The sequence below is a fragment of the Ailuropoda melanoleuca genome, chromosome 2 (genome assembly GCF_002007445.2).
Source record: "Ailuropoda melanoleuca isolate Jingjing chromosome 2, ASM200744v2, whole genome shotgun sequence".
Lineage (NCBI taxonomy): Eukaryota > Metazoa > Chordata > Mammalia > Carnivora > Ursidae > Ailuropoda > Ailuropoda melanoleuca.
In genome coordinates this window covers 167,354,603-167,375,381 of record NC_048219.1, presented here as the reverse complement: position 1 = coordinate 167,375,381, position 20,779 = coordinate 167,354,603, and the positions used below count along the sequence as shown (strand labels likewise).

At 35.9% G+C, this 20,779-nt stretch overlaps 1 protein-coding gene across 8 annotated transcripts in view; it reads right to left on the bottom strand.

Moving 5' to 3' along the window:
• Positions 1 to 20,779, bottom strand: part of NBEAL1 (neurobeachin like 1) — a 199,956-nt gene that overhangs the window by 71,696 nt on the left and 107,481 nt on the right. For all 8 annotated transcript variants that reach the window (XM_034654989.1, XM_019799567.2, XM_034654993.1 and 5 more), the window contains 5 exons: positions 17,781 to 18,086; positions 17,539 to 17,688; positions 12,865 to 13,022; positions 10,386 to 10,510; positions 5,271 to 5,397 (listed from right to left, as the gene is read on the bottom strand). In XM_034654989.1, the coding sequence (XP_034510880.1) occupies positions 5,271 to 5,397; positions 10,386 to 10,510; positions 12,865 to 13,022; positions 17,539 to 17,688; positions 17,781 to 18,086 (866 nt within the window). The remainder of the gene's footprint in view (positions 1 to 5,270; positions 5,398 to 10,385; positions 10,511 to 12,864; positions 13,023 to 17,538; positions 17,689 to 17,780; positions 18,087 to 20,779) is intronic.

The window sequence follows — 20,779 nt, the reverse complement described above, 5'->3', positions numbered from 1 at the left end:
GGGGCGGCAGAAGGTACAATGGAACAAATTATAGTTGAGAACTTCCCTAATTTGGGAAGGAAACAGACATTCAAGTCCAGGAGGCACAGAGAACCCCCCTCTAAATCAATAAAAATCAACATATAATAGTGAAGCTTGCAAAACTCAGAGACAAAGAAAAAATCCTGAAAGCAGAGGACAAGAGGTCCGTAACCTGCAATGGTAGAGCACTGGGTGTTACACACAACTAATGAATCATTGAACACTACTTCAAAAACTAATGATGTACTATACAGTGGCTAAGTGAACATAATAAAAATAATAAAATAAACAACAATTCCAAATAAATTAAAATTTTATTAAAAAAAAAAACCTACAAGGGTAGACATATTAGACTGGCAGCAGACTATCCACAGAGACCTGGAAGGCCAGAAAGGACTGGCATGATATAGTCAGTGTGCTAAATGAGAAAAATATGCAGCCAAGAATACTTTATCCAACAAGGCTATCATTCAAAATAGGAGATAAAAAGCTTCCAGGACAAACAGAAACGAAAAGAATTTGTGATCACTAAACTAGCCCTCCAAGAAATACAAAAGGGGATCCTTTAAGTGAAGAAAGAGCCCCAAAGTAACACGGACCAAAAAGAACAGAGACAATATACAGAAACAGTGACTTTACAGGTAATACAATGGCACTAAATTCATGTCTTTCAATAGTAACTCTGAATGTAAATGGGCTGAATGACCCCAATCAAAAGACACAGGGTATCAAATTGGATAAAAAGGCAAGACCCATCAATATGCTGTCTGCAAGAGATTCATTTAAGACCCAAAGACACTCCCAGATTGAAAGTGAGGGGGTGGAAAACCATTTATCATGCTAATAGACATCAAAAGAAAGCTGGGGAAGCAATCCTCATATCAGACAAATTAGATTTTAAACCAAAGACTGCTTAATAAGAGATGAGGAAGGGCACTCTATCACAATTAAAGGGTCTATCCAACAAGAAGATCTAACAATTATAAATATTTATGCCCCTAACATGGGAGCAGCCAATTATATAAGCCAATTAATAACAAAATTAAAGAAATACAATAATAGTAGGGGACTTAAACACCCCACTTACTGCAATGGACAGATCATCTGAGCAGAAGATTAACAAGGAAACAAGGGCTTTGAATGACACACTGGACCAGATGGACTTCACAAATATATTCAGAGCATTCCATCCTAAAGCAACAGAATACACATTCTTCTCCAGTGCACATGGAACATTCTCCAGAAGAGACCACATACTAGGTCACAAATCAGGTCTCAAATGCTACTGAAAGACTGAGGTCATTCCCTGCATATTTTCAGACCACAATGCTTTGAAACTTCAACTCAATCACAAGAGGAAATTTGGAAAGAACTCAAATATGTGGAGGTTAAAGCATCCTACTAAAGAATGAATGGGTCAACCAGGAAATTAAAGAATTTAAAAATTCATGGAAACAAATGAAAATGAAAATACAACTGTTCAAAACCTTTAGGATACAGCAAAGGCTGTCCTAAGAGGGAAGTATATAGCAATACAAGCTTTTCTCAAAAAACAAGAAAGCTCTCAAATACACAACCTAATCCTATACCTAAAGGAGCTGGAGAAAGGACAGCAAATAAAGCCTAAGCCCAGCAGGAGAAGAGAATAAAGATTAGAGCAGAAATCAATGAAACAGAAACCAAAAGAACAGATTAATGAAACTAGGAGCTGGTTCTTTGAAAGAATTAATAAGATTGATAAATCCCTGGCCAGACCTATCAAAAAGAAAAGAGAAAGGACCCAAATAAATAAAATCATGAATGAAAGAGGAGAGATCACAAACCAACACCAAAGGAACACAAACACTTAGAAGAACATATTATGAGCAACTGTATACCAACAAATCAGACAATCTGGAAGAAATGGATGCATTCCTAGAAATGTATGAACTACCAGAACTGAAACAGGAAGAAATAGAAAACCTAAACAAACACATAACCAGCAAGGAAATTGAAGCAGTAACCAAAAGCTCCCAGTAAACAAGAGCCCAGGGCCAGATGGCTTCCTAGGGGAATCCTATCAAACATTTAAAGAAAAATTAATACCGATTCCTCTGAAGCTATATTAAAAACAGAAATGGGGGGCGCCTGGGTGGCACAGCGGTTAAGCGTCTGCCTTCGGCTCAGGGCATGATCCCGGCGTTATGGGATCGAGCCCCATATCAGGCTCCTCCATTACGAGCCTGCTTCTTCCTCTCCCACTCCCCCTGCTTGTGTTTCCTCTCTCGCTGGCTGTCTCTATCTCTGTCAAATAAATAAATAAAATCTTAAAAAAAAAAAAAACAAACAAAAAACAGAAATGGAAGGAAAACTTTCAAACTCTTTCTATAAGGCCAACATTACCTTGATCCCAAAACCAGACAGAGACCCCACCAAAAAGGAGAATTACAAACAAATACCCCTGATGAACATGGATGCCAAAATACTCAACAAGATCCTAGCCAATAGGATCCAACAGAACATTAAAAGGATTATTCACCACCACCAAGTGGGATTCATCCCTGGGCTGCAAGGGCGGTTCAACATCTGCAAATCAATCATTGTGATACACTACATTAATAAAAGAAAGGACGAGAACCATATGATCCTCTCAACAGATGCAGAAAAAAACATTTGACAAAGTACCTTCTTGATTAAAACTCTTCACAGTGTAGGGATAGAGGGAACACACCTCAAGATCATAAAAGCCATATATGAAAAGCCCACAGCAAATATCATTCTCAGTGCGGAAAAACTGAAAACTTTTCTCCTAAGGACAGGAACAGGACAGAGATGTCCACTATCACCAGTGTTGTTCAACATAGTATTAGAAGTCCTAGCCTCAACAATCAGACAACAAAAAGAAATAAAAGGCATCCGAATCAACAAAGAAGTTGTCAAACTCTCACTCTTCACAGATGACAAGCTCTCACTCTACCGCTTTATGTGGAAAACCCAAAAGACTCCACCCCAAAATTGCTAGAACTGATACAGGAATTCAGCAAAGTGGCAGGATATAAAATCAATGCACAGAAATCAGGTGTATTTCTATACACTAACAATGAAACAGAAGAAAGAGAAATTAAGGAGTCAGTCTCATTTACGATTGCACCTAAAACCATAAGATACCTAGGAATAAACCTAACCAAAGAGGCAAAGGTTCTGTACTCAGAAACTATAGAACACTCATGAAAGAAGCTGAGGAAGACACACAAATGGAAAAACGTTCCACACTCATGGATTGAAGAACAAATATCGCTAAATGTAGGTAGCACAGGCTATCTAGAGCAATCTATACATTCAATGCAATCTCTATCAAAATACCATCCACTTTTTCACAGAGCTGGACAAATAATCCTAAAATTTGTATGGAACCAGAAAGACCCCAAATAGCCAAAGGAATGTTGAAAAAGAAAACCAAAGCTGGTGGCATCACAATTCTAGACTTCAAGATATTTTCAAATGTCTTATCAGATAAAGGGCTAGTAGTATCCAAAATCTATAAAGAACTTATCAAACTCAACACACAAAGAACAACTAATCCAATCAAGAAATGGGCAGAAGACATGAATAGACATTTTTCCAAAGAAGACATACAAATGGCCAACAGACACATGAAAAAAATGCTCCACATCACTCAGCATCAGGGAAATACAAAATTGAAACCATAATGAGATACCACCTCACACCGATCAAAATGGCTAAAGTTAACAAGTCAGGAAATGACAGATGTTGGCAAAGATTCAGAGAAAGGGAAACTCTCCTACACTGTTGGTGGGAATGCAACTGGTACAGTCACTGTGGAAAAAAAGTATGGAGGTTCCTCAGAAAGTTGAAAATAGAGGGGCGCCTGGGTGGCACCGCGGTTAAGTGTCTGCCTTCGGCTCAGGGCGTGATCCCGGCGTTATGGGATCGAGCCCCACATCAGGCTCCTGTGCTGTGAGCCTGCTTCTTCCTCTCCCACTTTCCCTGCTTGTGTTCCCTCTCTCACTGGCTGTCTCTATCTCTGTCAAGTAAATAAATCAAATCTTTAAAAAAAAAAAAAAAAAAAGAAAGTTGAAAATAGAGCTACCCTATGACCCAGCAACTGCACTACTAGGTATTTACCCCAAAGATACAAATGTAGTGATTCCAAGGGACACCTGAACCCCAATGTTTATAGCAGCAATGTCCACAATAGCCAAACTATGGAAAGAGCCCAAATGTCCATCAGCTGATGAATGGACAAAGAAACTGTGGTATACATATACATTGGAATACTACTCAGCTATCAAAAAAATGCAATCTTGCCATTTGCAATGACGTGGATGGAACTAGAGGGTATTATGCTAAGTGAAATAAGTCAATCAGAGAAAGACAATTATCATATGATTTCACTCATATGTGGAATTTAAGAAACAAAACAGAGGATCATAGGGGAAGGGATGGAAAAATAAAACAAGATGAAATCAGAGAGGGAGACAAACCATAAGAGACTCTTAATCATAGGAAACAAACAGTTGCTGGAGGAGAGGTGAGTGGGGAGATGATGTAACTGGGTGATGGGCAATTAAGGAGAGCACATGCTATAATGGACACTGGGTATTTTATGAGACTGATGGATCACTGAATTCTACCTCTGAAATAATACACTACATGTTAACTAATTGAATTTAAAATTTAAAAATATAATAAAAAATAAACTGTTATTATTGGGGTTAAAACATATGAAAGCCTATATTGATGACAACAATAATACAAAGGAAAGATAAGGAAATCAATATATTTTCTGTTAATACTGATAGATGCCTAACAGCTGATATAGCAGTAACAGATGGATTCTGGAAATACAGTTGACCCTTGAATAATGCAGTGGTTAGTGGCACTGAACCCTGTGCAGTCAAAAATCCGTGAATAAATCTGACTCCCTAAAAATTTAACTATTAATAACCTACTGTTGCCCAGAGCCTTAGCAATAATATAGAGTCAATTAATACATATTGTATTCTTATAATAAAGTAAGCTAGAGAAAAGAAAATGTTTTTAAGAAAATTATTCAGGAGAGAAAATACATTTATAGTACTGTACTGTATTTACTGAAAAAACCTGTATGTAAGTGGACCTATGTAGTTCAAACCTTTATTACTCAAGGGTCAATGTATTTAGGATTACGAACAAATATCTTCCACAATTTTATAACCCCATTTTTCACAACAAAATAATTTTTAATTCTTTCAAATACCTATACATACATATTTACTCTGGCTGTTAAGTCTTCTTCAGGAAGGTCTAATTTATCCTCCTCCATATTGCTAACTTTTACTTGTTTCACTACTTCCAAAAGCAGTGAATCACTGGAAGGCTGTGAATGTTGTACACCTGTTTAAATAAATACAAAATATCTATTAAACACTGTAAAAAAATAATCTTATTACAGTCCTTCTGTAATTTCTGTCAAATACATAATAATAATAATAGTAGTAATAATAATAATAATAATAATAATAATGTGTATTTTAAGTAAAGGAGAATGGTAGGGGAATTGGGTGAAGGAAGTCAAAAGGTATAAACTTCCAGCTGTAAGATAATTAAGTATTGGGGATGTAATGTGCATGATGACTAGTTAACAATGCTATATGGCATATCTGAAAGTTGTTAAGAGAGTAGATTCTAAAAGTTCTCATCATAAGGGAAAAAAATTTAGTAACTATATGATGTGATGGATGTTAACTGTACATTGCTGTAATCATTTTTCAATATGTGCATATCTCAAGTCATTACGCTCTACACCTTACACAGTATTTTATGTCAATTATATATTAATAAAACTGGAAAAAAACTAAGAAGGACTTAAAGTTTTCTAAGATAAAAAAGCAATTTACAGGGCCTCTGGGTGACTCAGTTGGTTATGATGCATATCTGACTTGGTTTCAGTTCAGCTGGGGTTGTGGGATTGAGCACCGTGTGGGGCTCTGCACTTGGGATTCTTTCTCTCTGCTCTTCACACCCCCACCCCCGCTCATGTGCACTCTCTCAAATAAATCTTAAAAAAAAAAAAGAAGCAATTTACTACAGAAAAGTTTTTATACATGATTTAGAGTAATCTAGCTTGTTTGTGATCTTAAAAACTATTACACGTATAATAAAAGGAGTAAATGTTTAAAAATATGTTATCTATTTTAATGATGGTATTATTTATATTTCAAAATGGGCCAAGTAATCTCTTTAATTCTAAAGCATGCCAGTAAGTCACAGAAAGAATTATTCTCATTGTATGGATTTAATAGAACTATTTTTACTTTGTATTTGTACCAAGGAAATATTAAGAAAGATGATAACAAATTATCTTTAATTGGAAGAGAATACATAACCCAAGAGCTGAAGTTTTTTTTTTTTTTTTCTGGAGCACATGAAATTTAATAAGTAATTCTGGATAAATGTAATGCATTTTATATACAGTTTGTAAGAGGGCAGGGCTAGTGTAATGGGAAGAACAAAGTGGTAAACTTAAATTCAAATTCTGTTCCGCCATTTATTAACTAGGTGACCCCTCTGAATTTGTTTTCTTAACTGTGAAATGGAAATACATAACATCACAGTATGTATAAGATAAATGGCAGCTATCATTATTATACATTCACTTACCAATTACCTGAGTGACATACGAACAGTAATAAAAATAACTGCATAATTTATAGGTAGGACTGGGAAAAATTTATGTATCTTTCAGTTGTGGGAAATAAAAATAATTCATACTAAATAACAAAACATTATAGGGGTGTCTGGGTGACTAATTCGGTTAAGTGTCCAACTCTTGGTTTCAGCTCAGATCATGATCTCAGGGTTGTGAGATCAAGCCCTGAATCAGGCTCTGTGCTGGGTGTGAAGCCTAGTTAAGATTCTCTCTCTTCCTCTGCCCTTCACCCCTCCCTCTCTAATAAAAAAGAAAACAAAAAGACCCTAAATAATAAAACATTATAAAGATGACAAATCCTCCCTTAGTTTCTCAAATGGTATCACTGCTCAGACATAAAAAATGAATCAACGTAATGTACAGTAGCATTTTCTAAGTAAATCTCCTTTGATCACATCTTTGTCTCTACCTAGGAAGTATTGTGTCATACTTTTCCTAGAACAAGTAACTACTCTTACTGAACGTGTTTCTTCATGTGGTCTAATTTATTTCATATGGCAAAATTTATTGTTAAACATTTAATTAAACAAAGCAAATGAGAATATGCAATGAAAACTGAAAATAAGGAATCTAGATAATCTGAGAGAAATAGAAAACAGACTTTATGTAGATAAATGACACTACTCCATTAAGAGTGTAAGTTCAAAATTTGATGAGATAGGTGCTGTGAATAAGGGGCACCTGGGTGGCTCAGTCGGTTAAGCATCGCCTTCAGCTCAGGTTATGGAGCCCCAGGGCAGACTCCCTGATCAGTGGGGAGACTGCTCCTCCCTCTCCCTTTGCCGCTCCCCCTGCTCGTTCACTCTCTTTCTCTCTCTCAAATAAATAAATAAATTTTTTTTTTTTTTTTAAGAAAGATTGGTGAATAAAATGAAGATGGGAACACGTCAGGCAAAGAGGCCAGCTGGGAAACTACTGTTAAGTTTGGGAAAGGGGAGCACCAAGCTAAGCCATGGCAAAAGCAAAGGGAGTGAAAATAAGGAAAAACATTCAAAAGATATGTAAGGGAGAATTAACAGGACATTGTACCTAAAAAGCTATTAGTGTAGGGGATTAGGAGGGATGAGGATAGACTCATGACTAATATTAATGATTTTGAGTAACTAACAGATGGAAAAAGTAAAACTATAACCCAAGATATAAGAAAAGCAGAGTCTAGGGTGAGGAGTAGACAAATGAGAAAAGATAATGAATTAAGTTTCAGAAATTTTATATGGAGGCTTCTATGGAAGAGGTATCCCAACAGATAGACAGTCAATTAGAAACCTTGGTGTAAAGTTCAAAAGGCAGGTAAGAATTAGAAATACAGGCGAGAATGCATCATTTCAAATATATATATGAAATGAAGTCATGAAATCACCACTTCACAGAAAGCGTAGGTAAAGGCAAAATGGCTAGGTATGGATCTGGGAACATGATCATTTAAAATATGACCAAGAAAAGAAGATAAAATTGGTAAGAAAACTAGGAGGTTAGGAGCGCCTGGGTGGCTCAGTCAGTTTGGCATTTGCTTTTGACTCTGGTCATGATCCCAGGGTGCTGGGATTGAGCCCCGCATCAGGCTCCCTGCTCAGCGGAGTCCGCTTCTCTCTCTGTCCCTCACCCCACTTGTGCTCTCTCTCCTCCACATTCTCAAGTAAATAAAAATCTTTAAAAAGAAAAAAAAGAAAACTAGGAAGTTAAGCACCAGTGCTAGAAGAAAATACTTAAAGAGAAGGATTACTACCAAAGTTCAGAGACAATAGAAACAGTGTAAGGACTAAAAATAAGTGGTTGCAAATACTCAGGAAAGAGTATTTCTAATGAAGAAGTATGGGCAAAAAAATTTCTCCAAAACAAAAACAAAAACACACCCCCCCAAAAACAAAAACAAACAAAAAAAACACCAAAAAATTTTTTTCTCTAAAACCAATATTTTTAATGATATATGTAAGAATATACTTTATTTCTAGCTATTTAAATTCCATAATTTATAAGTGGTTGTATTCCAAAAGATACTTCACAAATCACTTGTTTAATTCACAATGAATTTCCCATCAAAAATGTTACAGATAATGGTTAACTTTGTAGTTTAGCCCACAATGTAAAAACTATTCTGTACAATTGCAATGGGATGCTTACAAAGCAGTATTGGGGTATGTGAAACAAAACAAAATAAAAAAATATTTTAAAAATACCATGAATTCTGGCAGCTGATGAAAATACTTATAGACAAAAATAAGGAGTTGGTAGAACATTTTACACTTAATTCTGAAGTATACTTCAGGGAACTTTAAAGAGCTTTAGAGATTGATGCCACTGGCTTTGTACTATTTACAATTTCACTTTAAAATGTATGAATCTTTGTTTCTTCTGTACTACCTTATTGTCACTATTATACTTGGGGTATATTTGAAAGCTAGGTAAGGAGAAAAACTGAGAAATGAAAAAAAAGAGAAAGAACACAAGGTTTCCTAGACTTAATTAAAACCAAGAAGAAGGGACATAAAATTAAATCTGTGTACCTGTATAAAGGGGTGAGGAGAGGAAGAGGAACAGAAAATTTCCTGGGGGGGATTTCTTGGCAAAAAAGAGAAAAAATAGGGGACACTATTCTTTTAGTATTACTAGATTCAAGTCATTCACCAAAGATACTTGCTGAGTGATAAGGATAATCAAATTTTAAGGAGTAGAGAAAGTATAATTGTCTCAAGATACATACAGGGAGAACAAGCTATTTGCAAGAGACTTCCTGTATAAGATACTGTAAAAGTTTCTTTCATGGGTAGGGCCATTATTTTGTATTAAGGGAAATGAGTTACGGTGTCTGATTTATTTTAGGATTTAAGACCATAAATGGCAGGCATCACAGATAGCACTCTTGATTAATTTATGGCATCAACTGCATTGGCCAATATATCAAGCCAACTTTAAAAAAATTAAAAAACTGGTACTTGAATTTCATGTAAAACTTAGTCATTGAACACAAGGTGGCTGTAATGATAAAGCAATTTAGTATACACATGACTGCCAATGACTCAACAATGAATATTTTGGGTATTTTACAGACCTGTCTTCAAAAAGGGAGATACAAACTGAGGTGGTTAGAAAGGCAGTGTTCCCTAAAGAGTTGCAGAGACTCTTTAAAATCTGTTTTGAAATACTGCTAAGCTATATGTCTTTGCACTTTTCTCTAGAAAAAGGCATTGGCCCATCTAAGATACTAAAGGTCTAAAAAGAACAGGTTATAAAACAAAGATCTAAAGGATTGCTAAGAATTCTAAATATATCTAACATTAGCCTCCCTCATGGTAAGCAAAAGATTAAAGGAAAAGAACCATTGTTTCAATGTACCATAATGGATACAAGAGACAGTGCTTTGCACATAAATACAGTATAATTTTATGATTGTTAATTATGTTTTTCTTTGAAAAAATAAAATTAAATGATATAGGAAGTCATCTTAGATTTAGGCCCAAGGTAACAGAATTTAACATATACAACCATTTAAATATCAACTAATTTCTGTACAACAAAGCTTTGTAAATAGTATCTATTTTGAAAACAAAATAATTATAAAATGTTACCCTTTCTTCATGAGTTAGCAATTTTGAAACAATTAATAAAAACAATAACCAACCCACCAATACCCTCACTATCGTCAACAAATAATTAAACAGGCATCGGAACTCACCTAGATTATCTCTCAGAGCACTAGCGTCTTCATGAGTTTTGAAGTTATAATTTGGCACCAATTTAAGTCTCATGCGGGAATAATTTTCTACATTAGCTAGTTTCCAATGAATTGGATTTTGTTTCCTACGAATATTCGTAAGTAAACAAGTAAAATTACTTAGCTTGAAGTTAAAAAGATTGGTTGATTGAAACAGAGTAAGAAAGTAACAGGAATTTTACATTTGTTTAGCACCATTTTATAAAAACATTCACATTCATTATCTCATTTGACTCAAACAACCCTGAAAGAAAACCAGTGTGGATACGCATAGTTGCAGTTCATACATGCAGAACCCAAGACAGGCTAAATTATTTGCCTGAGATGCCAAGTTGTTACAGGTATCAGAAATAAGAATTGAACATAAATCTTCACACTTAAAGCTTAATATCTTTAACTCTTAAACTGTTCAACGGAAGTTCTTAACTAGCTATACAAGGAATCTATTCTAATATAGTGTTCAAAATATAATAATTTTACTACAAATAAAGAGAATATAATTGATCTAAATATAAGAGATGAAACTCTTTGAAGAAAAGACAGGAGTAAATCTTCGTGACCTTGGATTTGGGAAAGGTTTCTTAGATATTACATCAAAAATATAAACAACAAAAGAAAAAAAGAGATAAATTGGGCTTTGAATTTTAAAAATTTTTGTATACCAAAGGCTACTATCAAGAAAGTGAAAAGACAACTTACATATTTACAAATCATATATCTGATAAGGGTCTATTACTTAGAAAAAGAACTCTTGAAACTCAACTCACAAAATGTCAAACAATCCAATTTAAAAATGGGCAGGGGCACCTGGGTGGCACAGCAGTTAAGTGTCTGCCTTCGGCTCAGGGCGTGATCCCGGCATTATGGGATCGAGCCCCACATCAGGCTCTTCCACTATAAGCCTGCTTCTTCCTCTCCTACTCCCCCTGCTTGTGTTCCCTCTCTCGCTGGCTGTCTCTATCTCTGTCGAATAAATAAATAAAAAATCTTTAAAAATAAAAATAAAAAAAATAAAAATGGGCAAAGAACCTGAAGAGATATTTCTTCAAAAAAGATATACGAATGTCCAACAAGTACATGAAAAGATACTCAACGTCGTTGGTCTTTAGGAAATACAAATCAAAATCATAAGATACCACTTCACATCCACTAGGACAGTCATAATTAAAAAATTAGAAAAATTTTATAAGTACTGATAAGGTTGTGGAGAAACTAGAACCCGCAAACAATGCTGATGGGAATGTTAAATGATGCAGCTGCTGTGGAAAACTGGCAATTCCTCAGTAAGTTAGACATTGGATTATCACAGGATCTAGAAATTTTGCTTGTAGGTATATACTTAAAAGAATTAAAAAACAGATGTTGAGGGGCGCCTGGGTGGCTCAGTCAGTTAAGCATCTGCCTTTGGCTCAGGTCATGATCCCCAAGACTTGGCCCTGCATTAGGCTCCCTGTTCAACAGGGAGCCTGCTTCTCCCTCTGCCCCTCACCCCACTCATGCTCTCTCTCTTAAATAAAATCTAAAAAAAAAAAAGAATTAAAAAAGCACATTAAAACAAACACTTGCTCACAAATGTTCATAGCAGTACTATTTACAATAGCCATAAGGAAAACAACCCAAATGTCTATCATCTGATGAATGAATAGACAAAATGTGGTATATCTACACAATGGAATATTATGAGGCCATTGAAAAAGAAGTACTGATACATGCTACAATATAATGAAAACATAATGCTAAGTGAAAGGGGTAAGGCCACATATTGTATGGCTCCATTTATATAAAATATCAAGAACAGGCAAATTCATAGAGACAGAAAGTGGATTGGTGGTTGCCAGGGGCTGGGTAAAAGAATAGAGAGTGATTGCCTAATGGGTACAGGGTTTCTTTTTGCAGTAATGAAAATGTCCTGAAGCTGGACAGTGGTAATGATTGCACATTATGAATGTACTTAATGTCACTAAATTGTATATTTTTAAACGGCTAAAATGGTGAAGTTTATATTGTGCATATTTTACCATAATAAAAGGGGTGTAATATATATATTATATATTACATTATTTTAATACACACACACACAAATATATATAAAATTTAGTAAAACACACATGACTTAGGATCAAGTAAATAAACTGTAAAATACTGAAACACATAACATCATTAACTCTAACTCAAAGAGGCAGTATCAGGAAGACAGATTCAAGACATTTTAAATTCTACATCGCAGGGTAAAAGGAAGGGAAATAGCTCCATGGTGAAAAACATATATACAAAGCTCTAAACATCCCAGACCTGTAATTCACAAAAAGACAAATTAATTAAAAGCAATTTTTTGTAAGTTGAATGTTTTAAATATTGGATTGGAGGGGTCACTGGCTCAAAAAGTTCTAGACGGGAGTTCTAAAGAAGAAAGGGTATTTAATAAATAATATCCTCCTACCTTTCAGCCCAAGGTCCCCTTTCAGATGTAAGATAGAGCTGTACTGCCTTCCAGCGTCTCAGAGTGATTAACTGTTGACTGCTAAGTTGTTTAAGTGTATTATTATACCTCAAGTTCTCTTGGCGTGCTTTTCTACTAAATGGTTCCACAAAAAACTCCTGAAACAGCAAAAAATAATAGCACTGAATCATATATTTAAATAATTTTAAAAATCTGACCCAATAAAATCATGGTCTAGAGGAAAGAAGCTGGTAACCAACAGTATTTTCTTGTTCCATTAGAATAACTTCTTCAATGAAGCATGTGATTCTAACTATAATCCATCCATATTTTGTAAAACTTAAAAATTAAACAATAAACATGTGAAGAACTTCAAAAATATAATGTACCTCAATAGAGGATTTTGAAACTCAGAATAATTAACCTCATACAGTCAAATAAAATGATCTTCCTTTGGGATGCTTTGGTTTTTAAGGCAATGGAATACGACTCGTGCTTAAATAAAGTAGAAGGAAGAGTAACCACATCCATACTACTACTGGGGACCTGAAAGGCAATGCCAAAGACAAAAGAAAACTACAGGGGCAAATCTCTCACAATGAAAAATTTCATCATTTTGCTGCTCTTTTAATAACATCCTAGTTATCAGCAAATAAATTCACATACTTATTCCAGTTTTCAAGATAAAATAGACCCTGATAATAGGTTCTATCAGATATAACTCTAAGCCCTAAAATTAAAGTTTTACAGTTTTCAAAAAGACAAGCGGTAAGACTGACTCATCCGACTCACACTGATATTCATCTATCAGGAACTAAATTAATGGCATTAATTTGTTTCAAAAAATCAATACCAAATTACACTGAAAACAGTTAAAGATATGGATTTAAAAGACATCTTTTAGAAAGGCATTCCAGCAGAGCATGGTTAAGAATATAACTCTGGGGGCACCTGGAGGGCTCAATTGGTTAAGTGCCTGCCTTCGGTTCAGATCATGATCTTGATCTTGGGGTCCTGGCATCAGCCCCATATTGGGCTCAGCGGGGAGTCTGCATCTCCCTTTCCCTCTGCCCCTACCCCCAGCTTGTGTGTGCATGCTCTCTCTCTCAAATAAATACAGAAAATCGTATTAAAAAAAAAAAGAAAAAAGAAAGAATATAACTCTGGAGTTAGGCCTCGGTACAAATCTTAGCTACTTAATTCTCTGAGGTCCAGTATCCTCATCTCTAAGACAACATTGACAATAATTGTCATCAAAAAAGATTAAGATTTATAGTGCTTAATACAGTGCCATTAAAGTAATGAGCTCTCAGTAAAATGTAGCTGTTATTACTATAATTGTTATTATAATTATTACTAGAACTTTGGGAAATCAATGATTTGGGATTATCAAATATTTAACACAGATCATTGCTAAGAAAACTGAAGAAATCACGACAGCTCCATAATAATTAAACACCAATTTTGCGGTTGGTGAAGTTCAAACAATAAGAATATTTTAGGGTTAGGTTTCCCTAGAAAAGCTAAAGGTGAAGTTACAAAGAAAGTGTTGACTGGAATAGAAATTGAAAGAACTTCTATGAGGGCAATATAATAGTTTTGTTTTTTAAAGATTTTATTTATTTGTCAGAGAGAGAGAGCATGAGAGTGTGAGCGAGCACAGGTGGGGACAGGCTCCCCGCTGAGCGAGGCGGCAGATGTGGAACTCGACCCCAGGACCCTGGGATCAAGACCTGAGCCAAAGGCAGATGCGTAACTGACTGAGTCACCCAGATGCCCCCATAGTACATTTCAAGAAAAGGAGTAGCAAATGAAAACTGCCATTTTGGTTTAACCAAATATATGCATAAAAATCAGGAAAGATATACACCAAAATGTTAATACTGGTGGATTACAAAGGTTTCTTTTTATACCATTTTATGGAATAAATGAATTTTTATTTGGTCATCTTTGTTTCATCATGTTTGTTTTTAGATCCTGTACATATTCTGTTAGATTGATATCTGAGTATTTTTTTCTTTTTAGAGTTATTGTAAACAGTGCTTTTTCAAAATTTCAGTTTCCAATTGTTCGTTGTTAGTATACAGAAATATGATTAAATTTTGTGTACTGATCTTGTGTCCTGCAGTGTTGCTAAACTCATTAATTGCAAGAGATTTTTGGTAAATTCATTAGGATTATCTATATAATCATATTATCTGCAAATAGTTTTATTTTTCTTCCCAAAGTAAATGACTTTTATTTCTTTTTCTATTCTTTTTTTTTTTTTAAGATCTATTTACTTGAGAGAAAGAAAGCATAATGCAAGCAGGGGGAGGGGCAAAGGGAGAGGGAGAGGAAAATCTCAAGCAGACCCTGTGCTGAGCCTGACACAGGGCTCAATCCCATGACCCTGAGATCACGACCTGATTGGAAACCAAGAGTCAGACACTCAACAGACTGAGCCACCCAGGCGCCGCTCTTTTTCTATTCTCAATGCATTTGCTAAGACTAGTGACTAGAGGACTACAGAGAGTGGACATTCTCACCTAGTTCTCTTCTTACAAGAAAAGCACTCAATTTTCCATCTTTTTTTTCCCCAGTAAAGATTGATTGATTGATTCAAGAGCACAGGGAGTGGGAGGAGCAGAGGGAGAGAATCTTAAGCAGACTCCATGCTTAGCCTGACGTGGGGCTTGATCCCACGACCCTGAGATCATGACCTGAGTGGAAATCAAGAGTCAGACACTTAACTGACTGTACCACCCAGGCACCCCCAGTTTTCCATCTTTAAATATGAAGCTGGTTGTAGGATTTCTGGAGAGATTCTATTTCTATTTCTAGTTTGCTGAGAACTTTGATCATTAAATGGATGTTGAATTTTGTCAAATGCTTTTTCTGCATCTATGGATATAATCATTTAGCTTCATTTCAATAAATATGAATTTGGTCTACTACCATTATATTGATTAATTATCAAATGTTGAAGCAATCTTGCATTCCCAGGATAAACTCCCTGGTGTAATGTGTTATTTTTTTTATATATTGCTGCACCTAGTTTGCATCTATTTCCTAAGAAATATTATAGTTTTCTTGTACTACTTTTGTGATTTTTAACCAGTATAATTAATATAAAGTATTGTAAGAGTTTCACGTGTATTCTTGCACTATTTTTGTATGGTTTCAATAATAGGATAACATTGCTTTCATATAATGAGTTGGGAAGTGATTTCACTTTTCTGTTTTCTGAAGAGATTATGAGGAATTGGTGTTATTTCCCCATTAAATGTTCATTAGAATTTACCAGTGAAACCACTTGGGCCTGGAGTTTTCCCTTTTGGAAGGTACTTACTTATTTATTTAAAGATGTTATTTATTTATTGGAGAGAGAAAGAGAAAGCATGAGTGGAGGCAGAATCAGAGAGAGAGGGACAAGCACACTACCCGCTGAGCAGGAAACCCAATGTGGGGCTCAACCCAGGACCCTGGCATCATGACCTGAGCCGAAGGCAGACACTTAACTGAGCCACCCAGGCACCCTGGAAGGTTTTTAAACTATAAATTCAATGTCCTTAATAGATAAGACTATCCAGGCTATCACTTTATTATTGAATTAGTTTTGGAAATTTATATTTGTCAAGAAATGGATCCATTTAAGTCATCTTATTTATATGAATAGATTGGTGTGTGGCAGTCTCTTATTATCACGTTGATGTCTATGGAGTCAGAGGTGATATCCCTGTCATTCCTGGTAATTTTTCACTTTCTTTTTTTGCTTTGTCAATCTGGCCTGAAGTTTATCAATTTTACTGACATTCCAAAAAGATATATTTATTTATTTGAGAGTCTAAACAGAAAGAGTGCAGGGGAGGGGCAGCGGGAGAGGGTGAGAGTCTCAACTAGACTTCACGCTGAGCATGGAGCCCAACGCAGGGCTCAATCTTACAACCCCTGAGATCACAACCTGAGCTGAAACCAAGAATCAGATGCTTAACCAACTGTACCACCCAGGCACCCCAATTTTACTGACATTTTAAAGAACTAGATTTTAGTTTTATTAATTTTCTCTATTGTTTTCCTGCTTTCAATTTCATAGATTTCTGCTCTTATTTTTGTTAGTTTCGTATCTGGAAACTAGTTTAGCTTTCTTTCTCTAGTTTAAGGTAGAAACTTAAATTATTAGTTTGAGGTCTTTCTTCTTTTCTAAGGCAAGTATTTAGTGCTATATTCTCTAACCACTGATATATACCCAGCCTCCTTAGAGATATGTACACTATCAGCTTAACAGACTTTTTACATATCAACTATGCATAGAACATTTTGACATTAACTTTTTAATTGTTACTGATTAGTCTTTTTCTTTCAATTCTGAAATAATTTTAAGATTTTATTTATTTATCAGAGAGAGAGATCACAAACAGGGGGGAGGGGCAGAGGGAGAAGCAGACTCCCCGCTGAACAGGGAGTCTGATGCAGGACTTGATCCCAGGAGCCAGGGATCATGACTAGAGCTGAAGGCAGATGCTTAACCTACTGGACCACCCAGGCGCCCTCAATTCTGAAATAATTTTCAAACAGCAGGAAAGACCATTTATTTTCAGAGTTCAGACTTTTTATTCTTATTTGAATATTAAATACTTGAAACCAACATAAAAAAAAAAAAACTAGATTCTAAAAACATTTAATAATTTTTACCTGAAATTTAAGCTTGCTTTCTCCTCCTTCCCGGTCTCGTTTATGCATATTCACCATTAAGGCTTCATAACAATTCTTCCAATAAAGTGCCATGTCCTCATGACCCTCATAAAATGTATGGGTTTCATACTGCTTCATGTAAGGCACGATCTTATGAATATATATACATACAGAAAATTTAACATAGATGTCTATAAAAATGACAACTTAGAAAAATTTCACTCAAAATAGATAAAACTTACATATTTTTCGATGTAAACTTGCCATTCATTTGAACTGCAATATTCTTGAAAATCTTCAAAAAATGAAGAGCTACCATTGGTAAAAGGTAAAGAAGGCAGGTGCAAGTTCATGAAGAGAAGCTCGTAGATTTTGGAAACCAGGGTACGGACCAGGGGAATCAGAAATGAGTAGATTTCGGTCTGTTCCTTGATTGACTGACTTAGAACATGTTCCAACTTTCCTAAAATGTAACATGCTTCATCCTGATTTTCAATCACTTTGGTTTGAAGAAGGGTGTTTAGCTTAGCTGATGCCATTGCACAAACCTGAGAAAACAGAATAGGTGAGAAAGAACAAAATAAAGCAGATATTTAGCAAAAGTTTTCTAGCTCTTCCTGAAGTTTTTTTTTTTTTTTTAAAGATTTTATTTATTTATGTGACAGAGAGACAGCCAGCGAGAGAGGGAACACAGCAGGGGGAGTGGGAGAGGAAGAAGCAAGCTCCCAGCGGAGGAGCCCGATGTGGGACTCGATCCTGGAACGCCGGGATCACGCCCTGAGCCAAAGGCAGACGCTTAATGACTGCGCTACCCAGGAGCCCCTGAAGTTGGTTTTTTTTTTAAAATAAATTATAAAAGCAGAATATACGGAAAAGGTGTAGTGGAAAATTAATCACCCCAACATCCATTCCACTCCTTCCTATACTCTGTAAGGATAGGGGAATGATTCCATCTCTAGTTCCAACAATAGGTCCTAAAAGATATAAGCCAAACAGAATATCCAACCACTTTCCACAGTGAGTGGTTCAGAAAATTTATCTTTCAGTAACCTCATGTCGCTGCTTTTGTCAGAGGGATTCATTTGGGGATGGCCTTACCAGTTCAAGTTCAGGATTTTTACATAATAACTGTCAAGAACTGTGAAGGGTCTCAGATTTTGCCTTACCTCCAACCTAACAAGTTAGCCTGCTACAGTTTCATAGATGCTGGCAGAAGATATGAGACTCCTGGTTCAGAGACTAAGACCTACAGCAGTCCCAACAGTCAGAATATCAGTGTTTTCCCTGGTTCCCTGAACTGCTACTCCCATGGTGAGAGATGATGCATGCACACCCAGTGGCTGCAGTATAGGGGAGGAACCCCAAGCATAAGGAACCTAAATCTTCTATACCAGAGAGTAAGTTAGCCTGAACTTTGCCTTGGAGGGAGACACTATCTTTATTATACTGGGCAGTAAACAAACCTGCCTTTTGCTCTGGAGACAGACAGAATCTTTGTCTTCCAAAGTTGTTCACTATACCTGCATCCTCAAAAAGATAGCTCATAACAAAGACATCTAGTGTCTCTATTTATAAGGATATGCAGAAACAAAAGAGATTCATGAAGAACAGTGACGGTAAGAAGAAGCACTCTTTTTTTTTTTTTAAAGATTCTATTTACTTGAGAGAGAGAGCACAAGTTGGGGGCAGGCAGGGGTGAGGCAGAGGGAGAGGGAGAAGCAGATTCCCTGATGAGCAGGGGCTCCATTCCAGGACTCTGAGATCATGACCTGAGCCAAGGGCAGACACATAACCAACTGAACCACCCAGGTGCCCCAGAAGCACTCTCTTTATCAGATATAAACAAGGAAGCATGTAGCACCAACTGCTATTGGCAGGCATTTTGTGACAAGGACAGCCAGCTTAAGACAAGCTGACACATGAGGGAAAGGAGTGCTGTGAAAACAGGAAATAAATGGAACTGAAGCCTTGATTAAAAATCATGCCTTAAATTGAACTACAGAATTTTCTATTATAAGAGCCAATAAACCTCCTAAACTCAGTCAATTTGGGTTGATGCTTCTGCTTTTTGGAATCAAAGCATTATGATACATAAAGGATAGGTAGAAGGGAGACTGAGTTCTTGACAGAAATGTCACTACTCTTAAACTTCCCAAGGAAAATACATATACTAATAAGCCCAGGCAAAGGAATCCTCTATATTACTATGAAACATTGGCCTTAACCCCAACACGGGAAGGTAAATTAGGTCATAAATGGGGCCTCCTTCTGTCAAGGCTAGATCTAAGCCATAAAACAATGGTAGGACAGATGATATAAATTATCTCCTTCTCACTTAACACTATATTACAGTGTTGGATCTTATTACTTTCAAAATGAACAACAGCAAGAGAAAAGAGGAAAGTATCAGAATCTGGCATCACTTCATGACTGTATTTGTTTCAAACACTAGTCTGAGCTGTATGCACAGGTCTTTGCAGGCCAAGACAATAAAAGACCTTAGGCAGTCTTTTCACACAAGCCTTAAAGAGGCAAACAGCACTGGAGGAAACAATATCTAAGATGGCTCAAGACTTTAACTTTCCTACTTTTAACTTAAGCTTCTACTGTGAAACTTTTCTATCTCCTCAGACTTTCCCCAATTCTTCCCTTTAGTCTTTGTGACTACAACTTAATTCTAATAGAGACCAACAAATATAAGAAAAAGGACATAAAATCTCATCATCTAGGAAATGCTAATACTTCTGGACTTTATTGCTATGTGTGTGTGTGTGTGTGTTTTTTAAAGATTTTATTTATTTATTTGACAGAGAGAGACAGCCAGAGAGAGAGGGAACACAGGCAGGTGGAGTGGGAGAGGAAGAAGCAGGCTCCCAGTGGAGGAGCCTGATGCGGGGCTCGATTCCATAACACCGGGATCATGCCCTGAGCCGAAGGCAGACGCTTAACAACTGAGTCAGCCAGGCGCCTCTTTGCTATGTGTTTTTTAAAATACTGTTTACATGATGACTAACATAATAAAAAATTATTATTAAAACAAATAAGATAAAATACTGTTTACATAAAAAGTTGAATATTTAGTGGTCTGTTTTTAACTTAGTATCATGGTATTAAATACACTATAAGCTTCTGAATTTATTTAAAATGATATGAACAGACACTTTTCCAATGAAGACATACAAATGGCTAACAGTCACATGAAAAAATGTTCAAAATCATTAGCCATCAGGGAAATTCAAAT